Source organism: Bombus pascuorum, chromosome 7 (genome assembly GCF_905332965.1).
Source record: "Bombus pascuorum chromosome 7, iyBomPasc1.1, whole genome shotgun sequence".
In the NCBI taxonomy this organism is placed as follows: Eukaryota; Metazoa; Arthropoda; class Insecta; order Hymenoptera; family Apidae; genus Bombus; species Bombus pascuorum.
Genome location: NC_083494.1, coordinates 11864707 through 11884810, shown reverse-complemented (window position 1 = coordinate 11884810; position 20104 = coordinate 11864707). Strand labels below are relative to the sequence as shown.

Below are 20104 nucleotides of genomic sequence, written 5' to 3'. Positions count from 1 at the left end.
ATTAACATCGACTGTTATTGGACGATGAGTGCTTCTATCGATCTTTTGGATTTTCCGAAATCTCGTTCTCCAAATTTCTCGATAATTGAGTGGGTGACAGAGACATTGAGTCGAGTAAAATCATACATACAGAGGGGAAAGTGTGTATGGTCGTTTTCAACTGTATTTCACTGTCTAAAGAGTGTTGAATGAATTGGGTGTAACTAACGAGTGTACTCGGAGAGAGACGGGAGGAGCTTCATTGATTGCGTCATTACCCAGAAAGCTTTGTTTCGATCGGGATCCGGTATCGAGTACTGTATCCGTCCAGTTGCTGCACTCACATCCTCCGCGTCCCAATAATCTTCGTCCTCGAACGAGGACACGGACCTAGATCCCTTTCTCCTCTTCTTCTCGTTGAACTCTTTCGAGTCGGAGTCTGTTAGGATGTTCCGGATTCTCTGATAATCCTCATCGTCCGCCTCCTCGAAGCTGGATATTTTCAGCAGACGCGCCTCATCCTTGGATCTCTCAACGGATGAAGTTGCATTAGTCATCGAGAAGTTATCTCGAGCGCCGTCGACGTCGTCGGCCTTGTCCCTGGAACCGGATCCGAATCTTCTATTCTTAAAGGTCCTTCTGCCAAAATGATCCCGAGACGTGAGATCTCTTCTGCTCTCGGACAGACCCAGAACCGAGCCCTCCAGTTCCGTCGAAGCTTCCAAGCTCGGTAGTTCCTTCTCGAAACTGGTCTGCACCTGGACGGACACGCTCCTCCGACTCTCCGACCTGGACATCGTGGGACTGTCTGGTGGCGACGTGTTGGTCCATTCGTCTCTCTGGTAGCTGCTGATGGTCTGAACGGAGATATCCGACTTCCGTCTCTCTGGATCTCGGTGCCTCTTCGATTTTCTCGCCGTTAAATTCTCGGCGCTTCTGCTCACCTGTGCGTCCTTCGATTTCAACCTCGTGGGCTTCCTCGTGATCGTGCCGGAGGACTTGATCTTCTTCTTCTGACTCGGTACTCTTACCGATTCAACTTGATGTTCGGCCGCGTTCGACTTCTCGGAAAGAATCGATATTTCGGTTTCTCGGAAATTTTCGAAGCTCTGCGAAGGTTCGGGAGACTTGGAGCGAGACTTTCTGATCGGTTTCCTGGGATACTTCCTTCGCTCGTTGCAATCGGACTCGTCTATCGAGGATCCGCCTTCCGAAGGACTCTTGTATCGTTTGATCATTGGAATCGATTCGAAGGATCTCATTGTGGGCGCTTCGTTTCCGGAATCGTTGTCGAACGACGTACCCACGTCGCTCGAAGCTCCGGAACTGGACAACGGATCGTCCACGTTGAAAGGAATCGGCGTCGGTATTCTGACGTATTTCTCCGGTTCTGCGGTTATCACGGACAATGGTCGGTCCCTCGAACTACTTTCCATTCGCCAGTTTTCAGCCGCATCTTCGTAAATATCTCGTTCGTATAGATCCCTGTGATCGTTCTCCGCTTCCGCTTGATCCTCTCGAGAATCGCTCGCTTGTACCAGATACTCGAAATCTGGACTGAGCCTGGAGTCCGGGCTTACCCTGGAAGGTAACAGGAAATCTCTGGTGCTGCATTCCGACAACGCGCTGTAGTCAAAGTTCTTGTCCAGGGATCGCAGTTCGGTTCTGATTCGTAAACTATACTCGTGGAGATTCTCCAATTTGTGCTTGGCGCCACGAGGCAAATTCACGTCGGTCGAGTGATTGAGGCTGCAGATGGAGTCATGAGTGCTCATAGTATCGTTCGGCTCGTGATACGAGAGACACGGTGTGGCTGGTTGATTGATCCTGATCACGACGCCGTCGGTGACGTGACGGAGGCAGGCGAGCAGCTCCAACATGCCGACGCACCCGATCAGTATCGACATCATTAAGCCCATTTCGAAAAGCGTTCTTGGATTTTCCAATGAAAAACGGTAAGAGCGGTCTTCTATCGTATTATCATGAAGAAACGATATTTGTCTACGCGAATCACTTTACAGATAGACTATGTTACGTCACGAACTCGACACGTCAAATACCCATACAGTTGGCGGTGCTTCATCCTATCGTTCTTTTCTGCGAGCTCGTCGCTCTTCGGGAGCATAGAAGGTACCGCTCCAGGATGATCTACAAGAGAAGTCCTCTCGGAAACATATATCGGAATTCCTCGATCTCGGAGGACGAAGGGAATCTCGGTGGTGTGCGTGCTACATCCATAAGATATCCTCGGGATCTCGACCGAACTCTTGGTGTCACTCGGGTAATCCTCTGGGCTGACGTCACACACCCGGGGGACGAAAGAGAGGAAAGAGACGAGACGAGAAGTTAAAACGACTTCCTAGGGGGGGCACCCACCACCCACGCGCACCCACTGGTCCACAACGGTGGCGTAGCCCGTTTTGCAGGCTGAAAGGCGTCGCGGGCCCTGACCGAGCGGCACGTACTCGAGGAGGCGGTGATCACGCGATTATCGGCTTATCCATGCGGCCGGATGGCGGCCAGAGAACTGTTTTATTTTCCGTGGGCAAACCGTTCGGACCCGGGGTAAACTAGTGGCCGTTCGGCTCGTTATGTCGACGTAACGTTCGACTTGAGGAGCGAACCGTGGCTAAGGCTAAAGTTAGCTCGAATGTCCCTGGACGCGAATCTCTGTCCTTAATGCAGCGTACGCGTCGCGATCGATCACTTGCTCGAGATAATTAACGGAGCCCGATTTGGCAGTCGCCGCGTGCGACGTCCGATCATCGGTCGCGCGATTAATTGCGATCGATGCCGAGCTCTAATGAGCCAATCCGTTAACCATCGTTCCTCGTCGTGTTCGGAAACGTTGGCGCGGGGGCGTCGTTTCGATATCTGTACGACGTCGCGACGAGAGAACGAGAGTTTGGCACCTTCGGTCGCGATCGTTTCGCAAAAACGAACGATTCGCCGCTTGCAACTTGATTCGCGTCCAAGCGCATCTTTAAAATCGATCATACGGCAACTAGCACGGTCAGTGCGAGCTCTAGTCGCCGTTCTTTTCGTTTGCATCGTCCCATCTTTCGTCGCGAAACTTTCGAGCGAGAGAAAGTTTCCAGGATTCAAGTTCAATTGCGGCGTGACCTTTGATCCGTTACGTCGATCAATTAACCCAATCCCATTCATCCTTGCGCGCGCTCTCTCTCTCTCTATGTTCGTTCGAACTCGACGGAGCTCCGGCGTGGAAATTCCGGCTTGTTTACGTGGCCGAGATGCGCGGCCGAATTTCTGGCGTTACTCGGACGACTTTATTTCGGTTACCTCATCGGTTACGAATCAACGAGTCGAGCCGATCTTCGATACACGTTTTGCGCGCGGTACGTCTCTCTGGCGCACATCCAAACAGATATCGAAACACCCAGCGTCCAGCTTATCGAACTCTCGATGATCTATATTTGCGCCGTACCGCAACACTGTCCGATTGTTTCTTAAAAATCGTTTACCTTTGCTTGTATGCTTTTCGTCCGACCGTACCGACGTATACAATAAGATGATAGAAATCGATAGGCTAGGAGAAAAAACGCGATAAAGTTTCGAATTGCGTATCACGATAGCGTATGACGCGTAAACACACGCGTCACGATGGCGTCAGTTTCCATAGCACGATTTATCGAATACGATCCGGTGGAGTAAATTGATTTACGATTACGCTTCCTGCACAGAGAATACCACTGGTTATGCAAAACGACTGCGTCACGTTCGTTTGATCTGTCGTGTAAATACGAAGAAGTGGACGGAGCGATTCCGTGTGCTTTTCTTTCGCAATGATCGAAGGAGCGCTGTTTGGATTATGAGCATCTTTATTTCCGGAGCTAAAAGAGGATCCAACGGAACGAACGAGAGCTTTGCCCTCTGCCTCTCTCGGTACTTAATCCATCGAATCTATTTCTAACGTTAGACAGGATTTTTCCTGTAATTTGTATAGTTAATCGAGTGGAACGTCTTCTGAATGGAAAGCGTCAAACATACGATAAGCAGGCGCAAGGTTATCGCTCTCTGCCGGAAAGAAGATCTCGACGTCTCATGAGATTCCTGCTGCTATGGAACGAAAGACTGACCGCGTGATCGATGGTCGATTCATTTCGTCCACACCTGGCACTCGAACGAGTAAATAAATCATCGACGAAAATAAAATTCCGTTCTCCTCGTCCTATCTAGTTTCCTTGTGTATTTACATCGAGGAACGTTTTGAAACAACATAGCGACAATAGTGGGTCGCGACGATTAATATTCTGATTCACGAAACGTTTCTGCCAGCGAAACTGAGCTCGTCGCGTTGTTTTCACGATATAGTTCCAAACTTCCTTCCCCGGTTGAATTTCCAAGGTTACGGTTTTCTAGTCACGAACTATGGAATTAATTTCTCATTTATGAATCGTTGGTTTGGCAAACAGTCGTGGTTGGACCTTGACCCCTTCCGCTCATGGATCGACTAGAAATCGTACACGGTTGGTCCCGCGGAACAACCAGAAGAATCGAATCGACGTTCGTTCGAAATGGAAGAACGTGGATCGATCTGAAAATGCGGCCGTAGAAGGCGCGACATTCCACGGTCGTGGCGAAGGGTCGAAATTAGTCGACCCGATTGCCACGAAAGCCGGTTCTTCTGGAGGGAAACGGAACAATGCCAATGTTATTTCGGTCGATGATCGAACGTGTGTGCCATGGTCGAAGAAAAGCGTGCCACCGGATCTCTACGAAGTCATTTCGCGAGCCGACCGAATTAGACCGCTGAGAACTTTGCAGCCGTTCCCACTGTTCCTAGGACGACCCTTCGTTCCACCTTGTGTCAGGTGCATGGAATCTTTTGCTCAACGAGCACGCTTCCAGCTTGCGACTCCGTTAGCGGCTCGTCCTCGCTTTCGTGACCCTCTCGAATAATCTTTGGATCAAAGATTTTGTATCGTTGCTCGGATCGAAATTCATTCTGATCTTACGTGAAACTTGGACGAGTATTGTCAGTGGGCAAACAAAATGCTAAATACAAAAGCTGCGATCTTAGCTTGCCATCGTATTATATGGAATGTCTGTCGCGCAGGCGCCCGCGTGTTTAAGCGAAATAGGTTGATGCATTTTTTTTGATAATCGCTCCGAGAATAGCCAACCTCCGACGCTGCATCGACCATCGTGTTTATCTTTTACGATTCCTTGCGTGGAAACTTTGCTTTTGACTGTCTCCGAGGCTCGAAATCGATCGTCGCGGCTCATTTTGGAACCGGTCGATACGCGAAGAACGCTGTAGCAGCAGGGAAGCGGTCAAGTGCAAAGACCTAAACAGAATGCTAGTCGTGCAGGTCTCTGTTTCCACGACTTATCTCCCAAGTTGCTCGGTTTTCGTTTAAGTATTTTTGACGAATGAACGCGGCTCCGGTGACCTGAATTCGCGTCATTCATCTTCGCGTTGCAACAGCGACGCGCTATTTTCGAAATTGCTCTCGTACGCGGCTTTTAGTCCGAACGATCGATTCCGTCTGCTATAATACTCCGAAGCGCTGGCTCGATGAAATTTTAAAGAAACATCGAACGTTAACTGCTTCCGAAAAAGACTTTTATCCCGCGAAGCGAAACTTGGATCGAAAAGTAGTAACGCGTAATTCGATAGATCATAAATAAATGCGCTTGAAAGCGCAAATTGCATTAAAATACAAAGCGTCTTGCCATTCGCTTTTCCATTCGGAACGTTATTTCGTTTTCCAGCTGCGACGATCGAGCAGGATATCGCGGATCGATCAGAGGCTAACGTGTAGCGTTCCTAGCGAGAGCTAGAACGGTCGAGCGTTCGAGGATGCACGTTCGCGGGTCAAATGGAGGCGCGAGGGACAATTTTTGCGCAGCAGACGCGTAGTACGTGAACCACGACGCTCCCGAAATAGACAACGCGGTAGAATTTTACGACGGCGACGCTATAACGGCTTGTTGCGTCACTGTTACGCCACGCTTTTCTATAAAGCTCGTTTGTTTCCCGTCGGAGGCTCAGACCGTCTTCCGAAATGATCGCCGATGATGCTCGAGTCTCGCGCTTCTAAACCTGTCGCGTATTTTTTATCAGAAATATTCAGAAGATTGCCGACGCTCTCGTCGAAATTCCTTATGAGATTCTACCGAGATCCGGTTACGATTACGTTGGCCGTACGCCCGAATACGAACTGGGAGGGAACAATGCGAATGTTCGTTGGGTGTTTCTGTATTTTATTGTCAGACAGAGTGAAAGAGTATTGATCGTCGATCGACGAAAGGCTATTGATCGTCGATCAAACGAGTCTGTTGAGGATCGAACGTTGTCCTCAGCGGGTAGTGGCTCGTGTGTGGCTGAGTGTCACTCGTTTCACTTACCGAAACTAGAGACCACTGCTTTTACTGCTGCAGAAAAGATCAAAGACGATCGCGAAGATCCGAGAACGCCGGACTCGACGTGACTCGCGCGAATCAGGAGGACGGGAAACGCGACTAGATTCGATCGAAGAGGGAAGAACGGGTTGGTCGATTATTCTCGCGGTTTGCTAGGCCTTTCGTTCGCCTCCAATTGACTGACTCTAATAAAAGACGGGAACGGTTCTCGGTGTCTGGACACTATACGATCGTGGTGGGAGCTTCGACAAGAAATCAAAATAGATTACCGACCGACCGCAGGTACGATTAATAGGGTTTCCGGTTGGAAGAAAACCAATTCGGACGTGTTACACGAACGAGAAAAGTGGTAACAAATTGTAGCAGCTGAAGCTTTGTAGCTTCTCGAGTTAGCCGCGTTCCAGAGCAACCATCTTTCATTCGCATCGAAGATTTTCGATTCTGAAAAGCTTCGGTTTAGGACTGTCACAGTTTGAGTTAATAAAAAAGAAAAAGATGAAACATCGACAAGTTGTTTGATTATCCCAGTCATTTGTTTGAGAAGAAGAAACATGGAAACGCGCGGTACTCGATCGATCGTATATTTGAGTAACGTTTAATACAGACATCGAAACGAGTGAGTAAAGTTATTAGTCAGCGACGAATCGAGATAAAAAGATCGTAGGTTTGGCCAATTCGCGTTTCTACAACATAATTCGCATTGCGCAGTGGCCACGGTGACGAGCATGCTTGTACGATGTTCGGTTTCAATCCTACACGATTCCTATTTCCGTCCATCTAAATAAAGCCGAAAGCGGCCCAGTTCCGGCGCAACGCGCGAGACAACGCCTCGCGATTGCGCTGCACTTCGCATCATTATGCCGCAGATATTTTAACAACAGTCAGACTGTTTACGATTAGCCAAGATCGACGTTTAAACCGTCGCGAGAACTCGATATCTGTCAGCGAGAAGAGCGAAAGTTTCCAGACAAGGGAGAGAAAGATTCTGGAACAACCGAATAAATCGTTTGACGATTGCATAGAATTGCACGGTAACTTGTATATTACTCAATGAGAATTTATTTGCGCCGGTGATCGCGTCAATGTCGACGGTAAATCGTTCGTAAGCTCGGAAACGATGTTCTCGTACGCTTAAGAGCGGTAAACAGGCCCGAGCTTGGCACGAATCGCGATTTACGCGCACCTTGACAGCTGACTGTGCGCATTTGGGTCACCGGTGAGATTTCAGGTTTTCTTAATGCGAAAGCAATGCCACCGATGCAATAAAAACGCTCGGCGAAACGATGCAAAGTACCTTCGCAAAGCAGTCGCGCGCGATCTTTCGTTTTTTCGCCGGATCTTAACCGTAAATGGAAAAATCAACCGCGTGTGGGACGACGAATCAGATTCGCTTGAAAGAGTAACAGTTAAAAATTGTTTGTTTCGTGAAAAGTAATTAAAAAAGTATGAATTATCGTTTATTCCGCGCGAACGATTCAGTATTTCCCGCGTTAGAATTCGAAACGTGCATCGAGATTCGTTTCTATGTATCGATAGCAACGATCGAGGTTAGCAAACCTCTACCGTCGATAAAGGAGATTTCAGTAGATAAGAACGTTTCGTCTCGAAGTGAGCTACGGCTATCTTACTAGCGCCGCACGGTAAGTTTATCTGATCGGGTACTATTTCCTCATTCGAGCGGGAAATTGAAAACGTTTAGGTACGTTTCAATAAGCAATTCTCAGCTTATTCTCACTTTCGTCGACTTGTACGTTGCCATAAATTGTCGTAGAAGTTTCGATTACCGAAATTTGCGAGCAAACGGCAAATAAACATACTCACCTCGTCGCAAGCTGCGCACCTGGGTTTCAGCTGTTCGGCGTAATGCCTCTCGCAAAACAGAGTGTCGTCGTGTACGCAGTAAGCGAGATCAACGAGAAGCTCTTTGCACTCTGTGCATCGGAAACAAGCAGGATGATACAAAAGACCCAACTTGCTCGCTGATACGGCGAGGCTACCGTATTTCAGGGGTGCGTGACACGCGCCGCAATCCTACAAACGAATCAAGCACTCTTAGTTTCGTACTTCGATAGAATCGCATAGAATAATAATATTCGCGTTGAGACACTTACGAGATCTCTCTCGAATACTTCCTGTACGCTTCCGATATCCAACGCGATCTCGTTCCTCGCCGCCATAAAATCGTCGGCGCTGCTGGCATGTTTCGGATTCAAATGGCGACAATAAGCTCTGGCTAAGTCCTGCTTAGGTAGCTGAATCGCCAATTGTCGGTCCCTGTATCGTTCGCCAGGCGTGCCTAGCCTGGGTACGGATATCTCCGGCAGCATGGAGAAGTATTCTTCCACCTGTAACAAAAGGGAAACGAGCGTGATGTAGCGCCGATGTAATTTCTAACGAAACAAGGACGGATCGCTGCAAAATCTCGCGTGTCTATCCAACGCCCCGTAAGATATGGTAAACGCGAATGGGTGGCGGAAGAAGCGAAAGATAGAGCATCCGCCGATGATAAAGACCAGCTCCTGATAATTTACGGCGAGAGCTTTAGAAAATATTGTAAACTGTAAGCGCGTGCAAACGAGCTACTCGACCGTGAACGCTTAACGCAACGTTTTTCACGATCGTATTACTGCTGTATCTCGTTATTAGAGAGTTGGTTGCATCTGCAGATGGTATCCTCTCGACGTAATCGACCAGATAACTCCCGACAATTGTAGAATTTCATGTGTTACGATTGTTTGTTGAATCTCGGCGGTTGCGTGGAATCGAGACGGTACGCGCGCGGTTAAACGGGATCGAGCAGGAAGCGATTATCACGTTGCTCGGAACGAGCACGGAGGAAACGATCGCGATTACCCACCTTGTGAGCTGGTAGACCAGGAGGAGCCCAGGCGAGGCCCTTCTCCCTGGGGTCGAAAGCAACCGGACACGAAGATTCTTCGCCTTTAAGGCCCAAACGAGACCTGACCGACACCCATTCTTCGTGGCACACATCGTGCGCCTCTCGGGGACACTTGCAACTGGTGCAGTTCTTTCTGAAAAGGAGAAAGAATCTGTCAGTGATTCGTTACTTTGCAAAGTCATGTATCATTCATGATATACTCGGAATTTCTCGTGGTATCGAGCAAGAAGATTAATGTCTCTTTCCCGTTTAGGAAACTGCCTTAGTTTCCCCGTGGTTGTATGTAGGGCGGACACTAATACCTTAGCTGTACGTATCTATTAAACCGAGAGGATACCACGGAGGCTAAATATTTGTCTCCAGTCTTTCATTAACTCCGGATACGTCTCCATATCCTGATAGAACCTTTAATCGAATCCAGTTTTATTGCGCTTTAACGCCAAGCGCTTCCTGCCGATGCTCTAATCAATGCAAACATCTGCGTTATTTTTTTCCAACGATGTCCTCGTTTCCTATTTTTTTCAATTCATCTACTGTTCCAACTTTGCAACTGGGATACGCTCGTTTCGTCAACGTTAACAACTCTCGATGCCGCGACCTGATTTTTCTTAGCTCGTAGAGAACTACGATATTAATTCCACTAGAAACAAAAAGACGTTTTGGGAAAACTTTGCCTGCAGCAATCTGCGATTCGATTCGGGAATAACAGGGGAAAAGTTGATTGCGTAAAAGTCGCGACTCTAATTCCTACCGCCCACGTATCACACGCTAATGGTCGGATCGAACGTCAATCGTATAATCAAGGGGATGCATTTGCCCTGTTGCCGGCATTCATCGCCGTTCTACCGCACCCTTCCGGATATATCAGCTACAAGGTCGACGCGACGCTAACGCGAAACTCTCTTTTCTTCTTTCGTGCATTTGACCTCGATAATACGACTACAAGGGCTCTCAGATAAATCTAACAAAAAGAAGCTTTATCCGGCGCTATATTCAGCGGAAAAACGAGGAAAAATAAGACGAGGAAGCGACGGGTGGTGCGGCGATTTGCTCGCAAATCTACGAATTTCGATTTATTGGACCAGACGAACGGTGGAAACGGGCGAAGCATAGGCGAAGATCGACGCAGAGGAGAGCTCGTTAAATTTAACAGTGCCAGCGGACGCATTAATGGGCCGCCGTAAAATCGGGTTTCATAGAAGCGCGATTTCGAGACTGCGAAGACATTCGCGCTCGACGCAACTTGACACCTTATTTTCGTCGATCGAGCAACCGAGAACGAAAAAGATTCTTCGTATCCCGTTCGTAAATTCTCGAAGCTAAACTAGTCCATCGAGAGCTCCTTTCGCGGGTCGTTCAAAGTACGACCGAGAGTTCGTAAAAGGCGAAGCATCGTTCTGTTTTTACGTGACGGCGATATACTGAAACTTATCTTTTTCCCTTGACAATCAGAGAAACAACGATTTTTAGCTCGGCAACCTTTGAGGAATTATCCCCGTGGGGCACAGCGCAACACTTTTCATAATGTCGCGTCCATAATGTCAGAGAAATAGACGTTTTGTTTGCCAACGAAGCATAATCCGCTCGTTGGCAAAGAGGTCTTGAGCGATAAAGGGTTCTCGCGGCTGTTACGGAACTGCTCGTTTCTCGCGCCTTTTTCGTTGACAAGGGGACGATAACGTTGAACATCCACCCGCGCGTCGTGTTACGTTCTCTCGATATTATACGAGCGCCGTGGATGTGTCCTGGCATTGCAGGGTGGATGCAAATTAACGTTGACGCCTCGTTAACTCTGCGAACGTGAAACGTAATACTCGCATGGTGGACCATAATTCATTCGCATTCATGGCACGCTGTCCTAGAGCCGTTTCAACTGGTTCGCTAGCGACACGCTCGTTTTCCTTTGCCCACGTGAATATCCGCTGACACCGATTCGATCGCGAATACGATTCCGCTCGTCGTAAGCGTAAAAAAGAAAATTTTCCATGAAAAACACCGCGTTTTCGATTTGTACGAATGGAAGTTTTTAAATTTGGCTCGATCGTGCCTAGCATGGAACTCGTGAGAAACAACACCCACGTTGGTTTAACCAATTACACGTCTCCTTCCAGTTAAATCTCGTTGCGAACTAGTCGAAGTGGCTCGCTACAAAGTTCGAGTCTGATCAACAATGGTTAGAAGGCGATATGCCCCGGTCTGAAATGGTCTCTCGTAAAGAGCGACGAGAATCACGGAGATGCCATCGTAAAAAATTTAGCAGAATAATTTACGAGGTCCCACGCACGTCACGCACGACTATTTGCGTCCTTTGGTTCGAGCAGCGAGACCATACCGTGCGATTAATTCCTCGGGCGATATATAAACCGAGCGATTTGTCCCGACATTCCACGATGGGTGATACAAGCATAACGCGTGTAAGCGGCGCTGTTGGTGCGGAATCCGAAAAAACGTAAAACTGAAGAGGCCGGAGCCAGAGTGGACTTATATTAATGCGCTTCTACCGCGAGAAAAGAAGCCGCGCCTGAGGAAAATTGCCCTGGAATCGTCGCCAGATCATCGAGTTTATTAATTGCCAGCGGTGGAAGATAACGCGCCGACGTGGTTCGAAGGAACTCGCGTAACGCGACTCGTTAAACGACGTTAATTCGATTTGCACGCGGTGCGATTGAAGGAATCGCGCGCGTGTCACGCGGTCGATCGACCGGCTACATTTCTATGGCGCGGCGCTTCGCGTGCCAAGAAAGGTGCGCGCGTGAAATCTGGAAAAGCGAAAGACTGTGTCGTGAGAAGTAGTCGTCGACGTGACTAACTTCGATCCGACTTTCTAAGCTGCTTTCTGTCGTGAAACGGGCAACAAACGAGCCATCGACGGCAACTCTGTCTGCCTGTTAATGCCGTTTAATTATATTTATGTTGCCCTCCCCCCACTAGTCCTCTCACCGGCGCTAATGGACTTCTAGAATTTTAATTGGTCGCGATGTTATCAAGTAAACGCGTTGCCTTGAGATTGTTAGACGTCCGTGAAAGGTGTTACGGTCTGCCCGTAAACGATCTATCAACTGTGATGGCACGTGTCTGGGAGGAGCAAATATTAACCGTGTACCATCGTTAAACACGTCGGCCGGAATCGAAAGCGTATGTACCTTAGGGCGCCAGCTCGAACTCGATAAGAACCACCGAGAGCTCGATAAAACCTGAATTCAAATCTCGTCACGGTAAAACCTGAATTCCCTACGTTTTAACCCCAGCTAAATCCAAATCCGATAGAACAGGTTTGCCACATAATCCACTCGCAGCAAACTCGTTTGCAGAAACTAACTTTGCCGCTTTCTTCAATTACCTAACTATCAGCTCGAACAGCTCGAACTGGTCGAACACCTTACAGTACAGGTGCAACACCCTGACGCAGGCCCACTTCATGCCGGGCCAGGGTGCCAGGCTGAGATCCAGTCCGTCCTCCAGGGGACACTTGCCGATGGCGAGGCCTCGTTTCAGCTCCGCGCCGGAGATCGTTGGAAACCGATTTTTTCGATCGAGCATGGGATTCCTCCTGGTCCGTGGTGCATCAACGCCACCGGGAATTAATCCCCTTTTGATCTCGGCGCCGGACAACGTTGGATACCTGTCCCGACGATCCAACGATACGGCTTTCTTGTAAAAATCCTTCTCGGACACGGAAGGACATCTGGCGCGCGTCGCTTCGTGAAAAGGAGGACTCATGGGTCGTTTTTTCGGCTCCGGTATCTTCACTCTGATCCCTTGGGGTTCTGCGCCCGGCGACGGTACGCAGGACACCCTCACCTCCATCTTTGGGCTCTCCTGACTCGGTCCCTTGGGACTCATCCTGGGGCCCAAACCCGAGAGCAGCGTTGGCGTCGTATGACGCCTTTGCAGTTTGTCGTTCAGGATGAGCCGTTCGACTCTCTACCTTTGATCTTCATCTTGGCGTCCGCTTCTCGAGATTTCAAGGGTTCTCCAAGCTTCGTGAATCTTCTTCAAAGTTCTTGCTAGGTGTCTAGAATGATTAATTTCAAGGCTAGGAGAAGATTTCTGCTTTCTCGTTGATTCTCGTGATCGCTGGCCGAGTCACAGGTGTACCGGACTTTCGTCCCGAGTGTGAGTCATCGAAACATCGCGATGATTGCCGTTCCACAGAGCGATGATTGGCAAACGACACGTCGGCACGCGCGATGATCTTTCAAGACGTGGAGTTTCTGGAAAATCACGCGCGAAGATACTTTCACCGGACAAAAAGCTAATCGAAGAGTAACGGAAAGCGGGGCGCGGATGATCGAACGTTCTTCTCGCGTGCAAGAAACGCTCCCGATCCATTCTTTCTTTTTTCTACCCCTCGTAAAAAGTCCCATCCATCGAACGAAAACGTAAGAAAGAGAAACGATCGAAGGAGCGACGAGCGACCGAGAGATAACGCGATACAAGCTGAACGTTCGTTTCGCAACTAGATCGCGAAATTGCCAGTGCTCGTAGAAAAACGGCACGGTCGGTTTATAATTCGGCTCGAATGCAGGTCGATGGTCTGTTTTATCGCCGACGAACGGACGGCTGTCGCCAGAAAAATTATTACATCTAGACGCGAACGGACGGACCACGCGCGCGAGCGCTTTGTACGCGCGGCCGGTTGAATTTATTTTCATTGCGGAAATCGCCATGGTTCACCAAAACACGCGGTTATTTATAGGAAGGACGATCCTCCGGGATCTGTGCGTGTCATCGATGTAAAGAAGGACCGAAGATTGCGCGTGAAAACGGTCGATCGAATCAAGAACCGAGAGATCGAAGCCGAGAACCGTCGCTTTGTTTTCGTCAACTCGTTGTTCTCGAAGATTATCAGGTTTTTCGAGCCGAGCGATCGCTAACTTATCTACAAGGTCGATGAAGTCACATTTGCCCCGAATTTTCATTTTTGCCTGCTTTCGATCGACAACCTGGCCAGGTATTGGTGCGCGATGATACAACGCAAACAACCGGTACTCCGAACGCGAACAAAATTTTCGGAACGTCCCATTTTGACGAAACGCGTTCGACTTTCGATACGGTTTTTCGCGGCCGTGCTAAGCTAATAGAATCAGAGTGCTGTACGTTGTCGCGATGAGATAATCTCTATAAATCTAACGTCGAAGATAACAGGATGGAAGCAAGAAGTTGCCTTTTCCTTACACCAGCGTGCTTCTATCGACCCACTCGCGTTCCGATGAAAACGAATAGGAATTTCCGTACAGAGACCTGGCATTAATCCTACACGCTTTTCAGCTTCTAAGCAACATCTACCGTCTCATTGCAGATAGTTACGGATCTATCGGAAGAGCGATTAAAATCAATTATCCCGGATCTCGCAGAACCGCCGCGAGGAAGACTCGGTTCTAATAACGTATCGATATGAATTCGATCGCTAACCGCCCATTTTGTACCTCCGTCGTATAAATAACACGTTAGACAGCAGATAGCGAGCAACCACGTATGCCGCTTGCAGCGTACGCGAACAAGGTTGACGTAAGCAAGAAGGTAGGAGCTAATAACGTTCGACGCGCGCGTACGATGTATGTATGTATATCGGACGTTAATGGCTTGATATAATCAAAGCCCGGTGACGACCGACTACGATCTTTCTTCCATTTCTGAAATGGTTTTACCTGGAATCCGATTATTCCGTCACAAGTGAATCATCGCGAGCGCAAATCTAGCGCGAGAATCACTGACAGGGAGAAGGGGAAAGGACAGGGGTCGGTTAGTTAGTCAGTCGTCAAATTGCATCCAGGCGAATTCGTTTGCCAAGAAGAGAATCCACTAATAAGAGCAAAGTATTTTCGTCGTTCGTTCGGTGATCGCGTACCGGTCGTTGGAAAAGAAAAATGCGTTTCGCGATTGAAATATCGGTGACTACGTACATACATACATCGTTGTATGAACGTATGCAATCGTATGCAATCGTTTGAAACGCTCACAAAAGACTTTGATAAGAAATTCTTACGACGATAAGAAATTTATGTCGTTTTCTACGATACGATAATTTATCGCGATAGAATGACCGTTCGCAAAATTTTTCACGTTGCGCTCCCGTCACCATGCTTCGTACTTTCTGTTTATAGCGACTTAGAAATCGCATAGCGCTCGGCAACAGGCATGAAAACGTTGGATAAGCGCAGTGACAGGTGTCAGGATGTGAAACAAAGAAGCTAGACAGGCAGCTTTCGCGTCAAGGCAACGGATCTTGACGGCATATTATCGAGATAGGAAGGCGGACGGCTAATGGCTATTAATTAGATAAATGTTGGCTATATTAAGCGGCGGCGATGCCGGCCGAATGGAAATAACTCGGTCGCGGAATAACACGCAATTTCGCCTTGTTTTTGTCTTCCCGTTGGCGTGTTTCGTCTATTGCCTATCATCGGCGATCGCGAGCCAGCACCGCTGGTGTTTTTCGATGCTTGCATCGTGACTGGCGCGTTTCGCGTCCCGACGAAAGTGAAATCAACTAGGGGAGCGGCTCGATGCCGACGTAGCCATCGTCGTTCACGATCGGTATCTCGGCCAAACGAGCACCACGATAAAAATATAAGTAGGTAATCTCGCCTCGGTGAATTCTCCGTCGTTTCCGTTTATCTCCGCGACTCTAGACAACTCGCACCGTGCAGATCGTTCGACCTCCGCCGCGTCTCTGTAAAACGTATGTATATCGCCTACCGTAACAACTTGCACGTGTGTACACAGAAGCGAGGAACGCGCTTCCACTGTTATTATTCGCGAACTGCACACCACCACTCGTAATCTTGGCCAACAGGGCGAAATCGTCGCACTGTCTTCCAGATAGCACCGATGATTATTGCGAATCCGCGATCGGAGCGAGAGGAAGATTACCGCGATAAAAGTAGAGATACAGACGCGCGCGGTAGGCAGCCGCGGGAACGCGGGAGATTCGAAATGAAACGGCACGGCGCGACGCGTGCCACGTAACAGAGTGCATTCGCAGAAGGAGCGTACTTCAAACTGGCGCCATGAGATTCGACGAGAACGTAGGTAGGTGTGTACCTATAGTTAATACCGGGTGGCCCGTGAAACAGTGCGGCTCGGTGGCGCAGGCGCGGGCGACGCGGATCCCTCGAATGTCGTCGAAAGCTCCGACACGGACCAAGCTCCCACCTTGTCGTGAATTGCAACCGAACACGAGTCGAATTAGAAGCGCGGCCCGCGCAGCCTGCTGATCTACCATTTACGCGCGCTACCAGTCTTCTCCACTTAACCCCCGGCAAATCTCCGGTTTTAAAAACCTTCGATCGGGCTGATCTTTCGAGATCGCGAAACGTCGAGCGAACTTCGAGGGCGAACCGATGCTCTTCTAACGAGGCTACCCTTTTCGTCGGTCGCATCGATAAACCGACGACGAATCCCTCGAGAGCGACTGGATAAACCGGTAAAGAGCGAACGAACATAACGACGAAGCGACGTTTCGTCAGGGTTCTAATTCACAAACTGACGCGAGACTGTAACGAATGCCGGTGAAAATAGGTAATTTGCTCGACGATCAATAACTTCGGAAGCTGCTCGATTCGACACGCTCTGTGAGCGCATCAGGTAACAAACGCCTGGCAAATGTCTCGTTACAGCGATTCGATAAAAGGTGTACAACGTTTAAATCACGGTGCAAGACGACGCCGTGGCATTTCGTCGTGGGTCGTTAACGCGTTTGTTGGATGTGAAGTCAGCATTTTCGATTATGCTGCTCGAGGCGTGTATCGCGTTTGAACGACACAGGGAAACGCGTTCAGACCGACCGTTCTAAAATATTGGCACTGTCGCGTCGCACGGAAGTTGTCGTTTTTCTCGGACGTGTGCAATAAGATGGACGATGCTTTACGAATCGTTTAATGCTTGCCATTTCGAGCACTTTTTCGCTCGAACGCAGTCAGCGGAGAAAGGAAAATTACCCAGCTCGCTGTTTCTCGCGAGAGCCTCCTCGCTGCTCGACTTTAATTATTATCATTATTTATTTATGCAGCGTAATTTCTCCACGACGCGGAAGAGAAATTACCTTGGTCTTTTTGCGAAAATCTAAATCCAGTAGAAGATTCACCGTGCCTCGAAGCAGTCGTATCTACCGGTGAAAGGATTTTTAAACGCATTATCGTCTATTTCTTCTTCTTCTTCTTTTATGTTTTTTTTTTTCGTTCTCATTGTCCGTGCGGAGCTACGTCAATCGCAATTGTAAATTGCACAACGACCAATTAAGCGCGGTGCGTTTATCTCGAAGAGCTAAATGGTTGGAAGTAATTTCCTTCTCTTCAAGAGGTAAATTTGACGTCTCGCGTGTTTCCTTGCGTTAAACACAAGGTGAACGCGCCGAGATTCATGCTACATTTGCCGCGTGGACTGGAAGATCTGTCGCGGTCAGTAGATATCTCGTTCTTCGCGCTTACGTAAGAGGAAGCGCTAATAGAGAGCGATTTCGGTAAGCGGGCGAGCCTCCCTCGAAAGCTGCGCAGATTGCCACGAAAATATGACATAAGCCGACAAGATTTTGGCATGGTCTACCAACAACGACTGACGTTGGGACGCGCAAGACAGCCTGTCGTAAACACACGCGTACGTTTCTGGATTATCGCCCGTTACTACGCGTGTCTTTCTACGGGCAAGTATTTCACTTACACAGTATGCAAATTACACGCGAGAATTACTTGTAAATGTTCTCGAGTTTACGCAAGGTTTCATGGATTTACGTTTCGCCGAAGCGGAAGAAAGGAGAAACGGTCGATCGATTAACAGGCAATCGGTATTTTATTCTTCGAGGAAGTTACGATGCGGAAGCTACGGACGCGAAGGGATCTGGTGCTATGGAAAACCGAAGAATAGCCGGAATAAGTTTCAAACGAATCACCTTGGCAATGAGTCGCTGATTTATTCTGGTACGGACGTGAGTGAGATTTATTTGACGTACCCATATATTTTAACTAACCACGAATTTCTAGGACGTTCGCCGTGAATAACTAACATCGAATGACTTTGAAACAATAAACGATCATTTGCGGTTTTGATCGTGACATCCTGATACTACGCAGACCAGCTTCTATAGTTTTCATTCGACTTATCTATCTACTACGATAGGATAGTTGAGGGAAATTTCCAAACGTAAAACTTCCAGCCATATGTCGCAACAAGCTCGATTAGCTATATTAAATCCGGCACGATTCCATCCGAAATGTTACGAGCCGAGGAATCAGTCGTATTATCGATCAGTGATGTCATTAATCTCGCAAACGAAGAGCTACGTAATCGTCAAAGACACGAGACGTACGCTCGTGTCGAGATTGGACAGGTACAAGGAGGATTTCGTAAAATGTCGTCTCTGAATAATTCGCATTGCGTAAGCTATTCGCGGTCACCCGCAGGTTCGCAGAAACACGAGAGTCGAAATACGCGGAATATACGTTGCAAAATTTTGCGTTCGCTAGGTAGACCGATAAGGTAACGTTCGTTGAATTTGTAACTAGAATCTCGAATAGCAGTTGCGGTAAATTTAAACGGAAATTGCTAAATTCCGTCTCATCTGTTTTCGGATGAAACGTAAATTGCCATGCGCCAAAATTAAGCGACATTGACGAACGAACGAACGAGCGGACCGTACGAGTCATATCTATGAGCATCATCCTGATTTAGATTCATAAGAGAGGAGTTTCCTTGCGAAGAAATGCACGTGTGATTATCGACAATTCGAAGAAAAGCTTGTCAACTCTGTACCCAGCAGCGACGTCTTCTTAACGATCCCATTAAATGAAAAAGGAAGTACAGCCAGTACTAGCCGTCACGTGTCATCCCGATTGTTGAAAACTCGACGATTACCGACGACTTGTGATCCGTCGCTAATTTTTTATCTTTGATTCTATCGCGTCATCGACTTCCGAGTTAACCTTTCGAAACGTTATTCAACGCTTTACTATTCCTCTTTTCCTCGGAAAACGATGATCCAAAGGATGCACGAGTAAGAAATTGCTAAGGTTGCGTCACCTAACGTGGCTATTCTCTCTTCGAGAATATCGATAATTCAAGTATTCGAATCACGAAAACACATGCCCTTACAGTGTACAAACGTCATTGTTGCAGGATTGATCGTGCGTGCAGTCAGTGCGTTCCTCCTCGTGAATATCGGGTGGCGGGCCTGAGAGCGGAGATGCACTGCCCAAGCCCAGAGAAAATGTTCTCCGTACTCCCCGTCTTCTCATCGCGAAATTCCGTTCTCGCGAGGGGAATCGCGGCGTTTTCTTCCTCATCTCCGTGAGCTCCTTGACGGAGAGTCCATCGTCCCAAACCATGGCCGAAACACTCGCGGAACACGAATCGACGAATCGACGATCAATCAGAAACTGAGTGTATCGCGCGGTAATAAAGCGGTCCCTGATCCTCGTGGAGCGGAAGGCTTATCGTTCGAAAGCAAACACGGCCGCGTATCGAGATAACAAAATAATTCGTGAGAAGCTTTCAGGGAATTACGAGGTGGCTCGACCTTCGGCCGCGACAACACTGAAACCAAACTCGACTGAACGAGGCCAGTTGGTTGAACGACGTCTCATTGGATCCCCCTGGCAGGCAAATTGAATTAACTTAATGCGGTTATGGAATCTACGAGCCTTTTCGTTGTCCCGATCGCGACTCGATCTCGGCCACCGCGTGACGCATGTAACGATCGTTCCGCGCATGAAACGAGCCACGACACACTCGAGAAATCATCAACGCGTAGCTACGATTTTATCCGATAACGTCACAAATGTTACTCGACGATTGCCGACGATGAATTAACAGAGGACAGCGACGATTCGAACGTATGAAAGA

At 48.4% G+C, this 20104-nt stretch overlaps 1 protein-coding gene and 1 long non-coding RNA gene across 10 annotated transcripts in view; one reads left to right on the top strand and one right to left on the bottom strand.

The window, feature by feature from the left end:
* The window catches only part of LOC132908755 (four and a half LIM domains protein 2), a 73759-nt gene that overhangs the window by 17253 nt on the left and 36402 nt on the right, over window positions 1-20104 (bottom strand). For 4 of the 9 annotated variants that reach the window (XM_060963053.1, XM_060963047.1, XM_060963054.1 and 1 more), the window contains 3 exons: window positions 9224-9398; window positions 8478-8711; window positions 8188-8397 (listed from right to left, as the gene is read on the bottom strand). In XM_060963053.1, the coding sequence (XP_060819036.1) occupies window positions 8188-8397; window positions 8478-8711; window positions 9224-9398 (619 nt within the window). Of the gene's footprint in view, window positions 1-257; window positions 2042-6351; window positions 6471-8187; window positions 8398-8477; window positions 8712-9223; window positions 9399-12605; window positions 13480-15967; window positions 16128-19354; window positions 20089-20104 lie in introns of those variants that run through there. The other 5 variants (XM_060963051.1, XM_060963052.1, XM_060963058.1 and 2 more) reach the window with 5 other exon arrangements.
* LOC132908792 (uncharacterized) lies at window positions 1818-3439 on the top strand. Its single transcript, XR_009658416.1, has 2 exons — window positions 1818-1934; window positions 2001-3439. It is a non-coding gene; the product is annotated as an uncharacterized LOC132908792 (long non-coding RNA).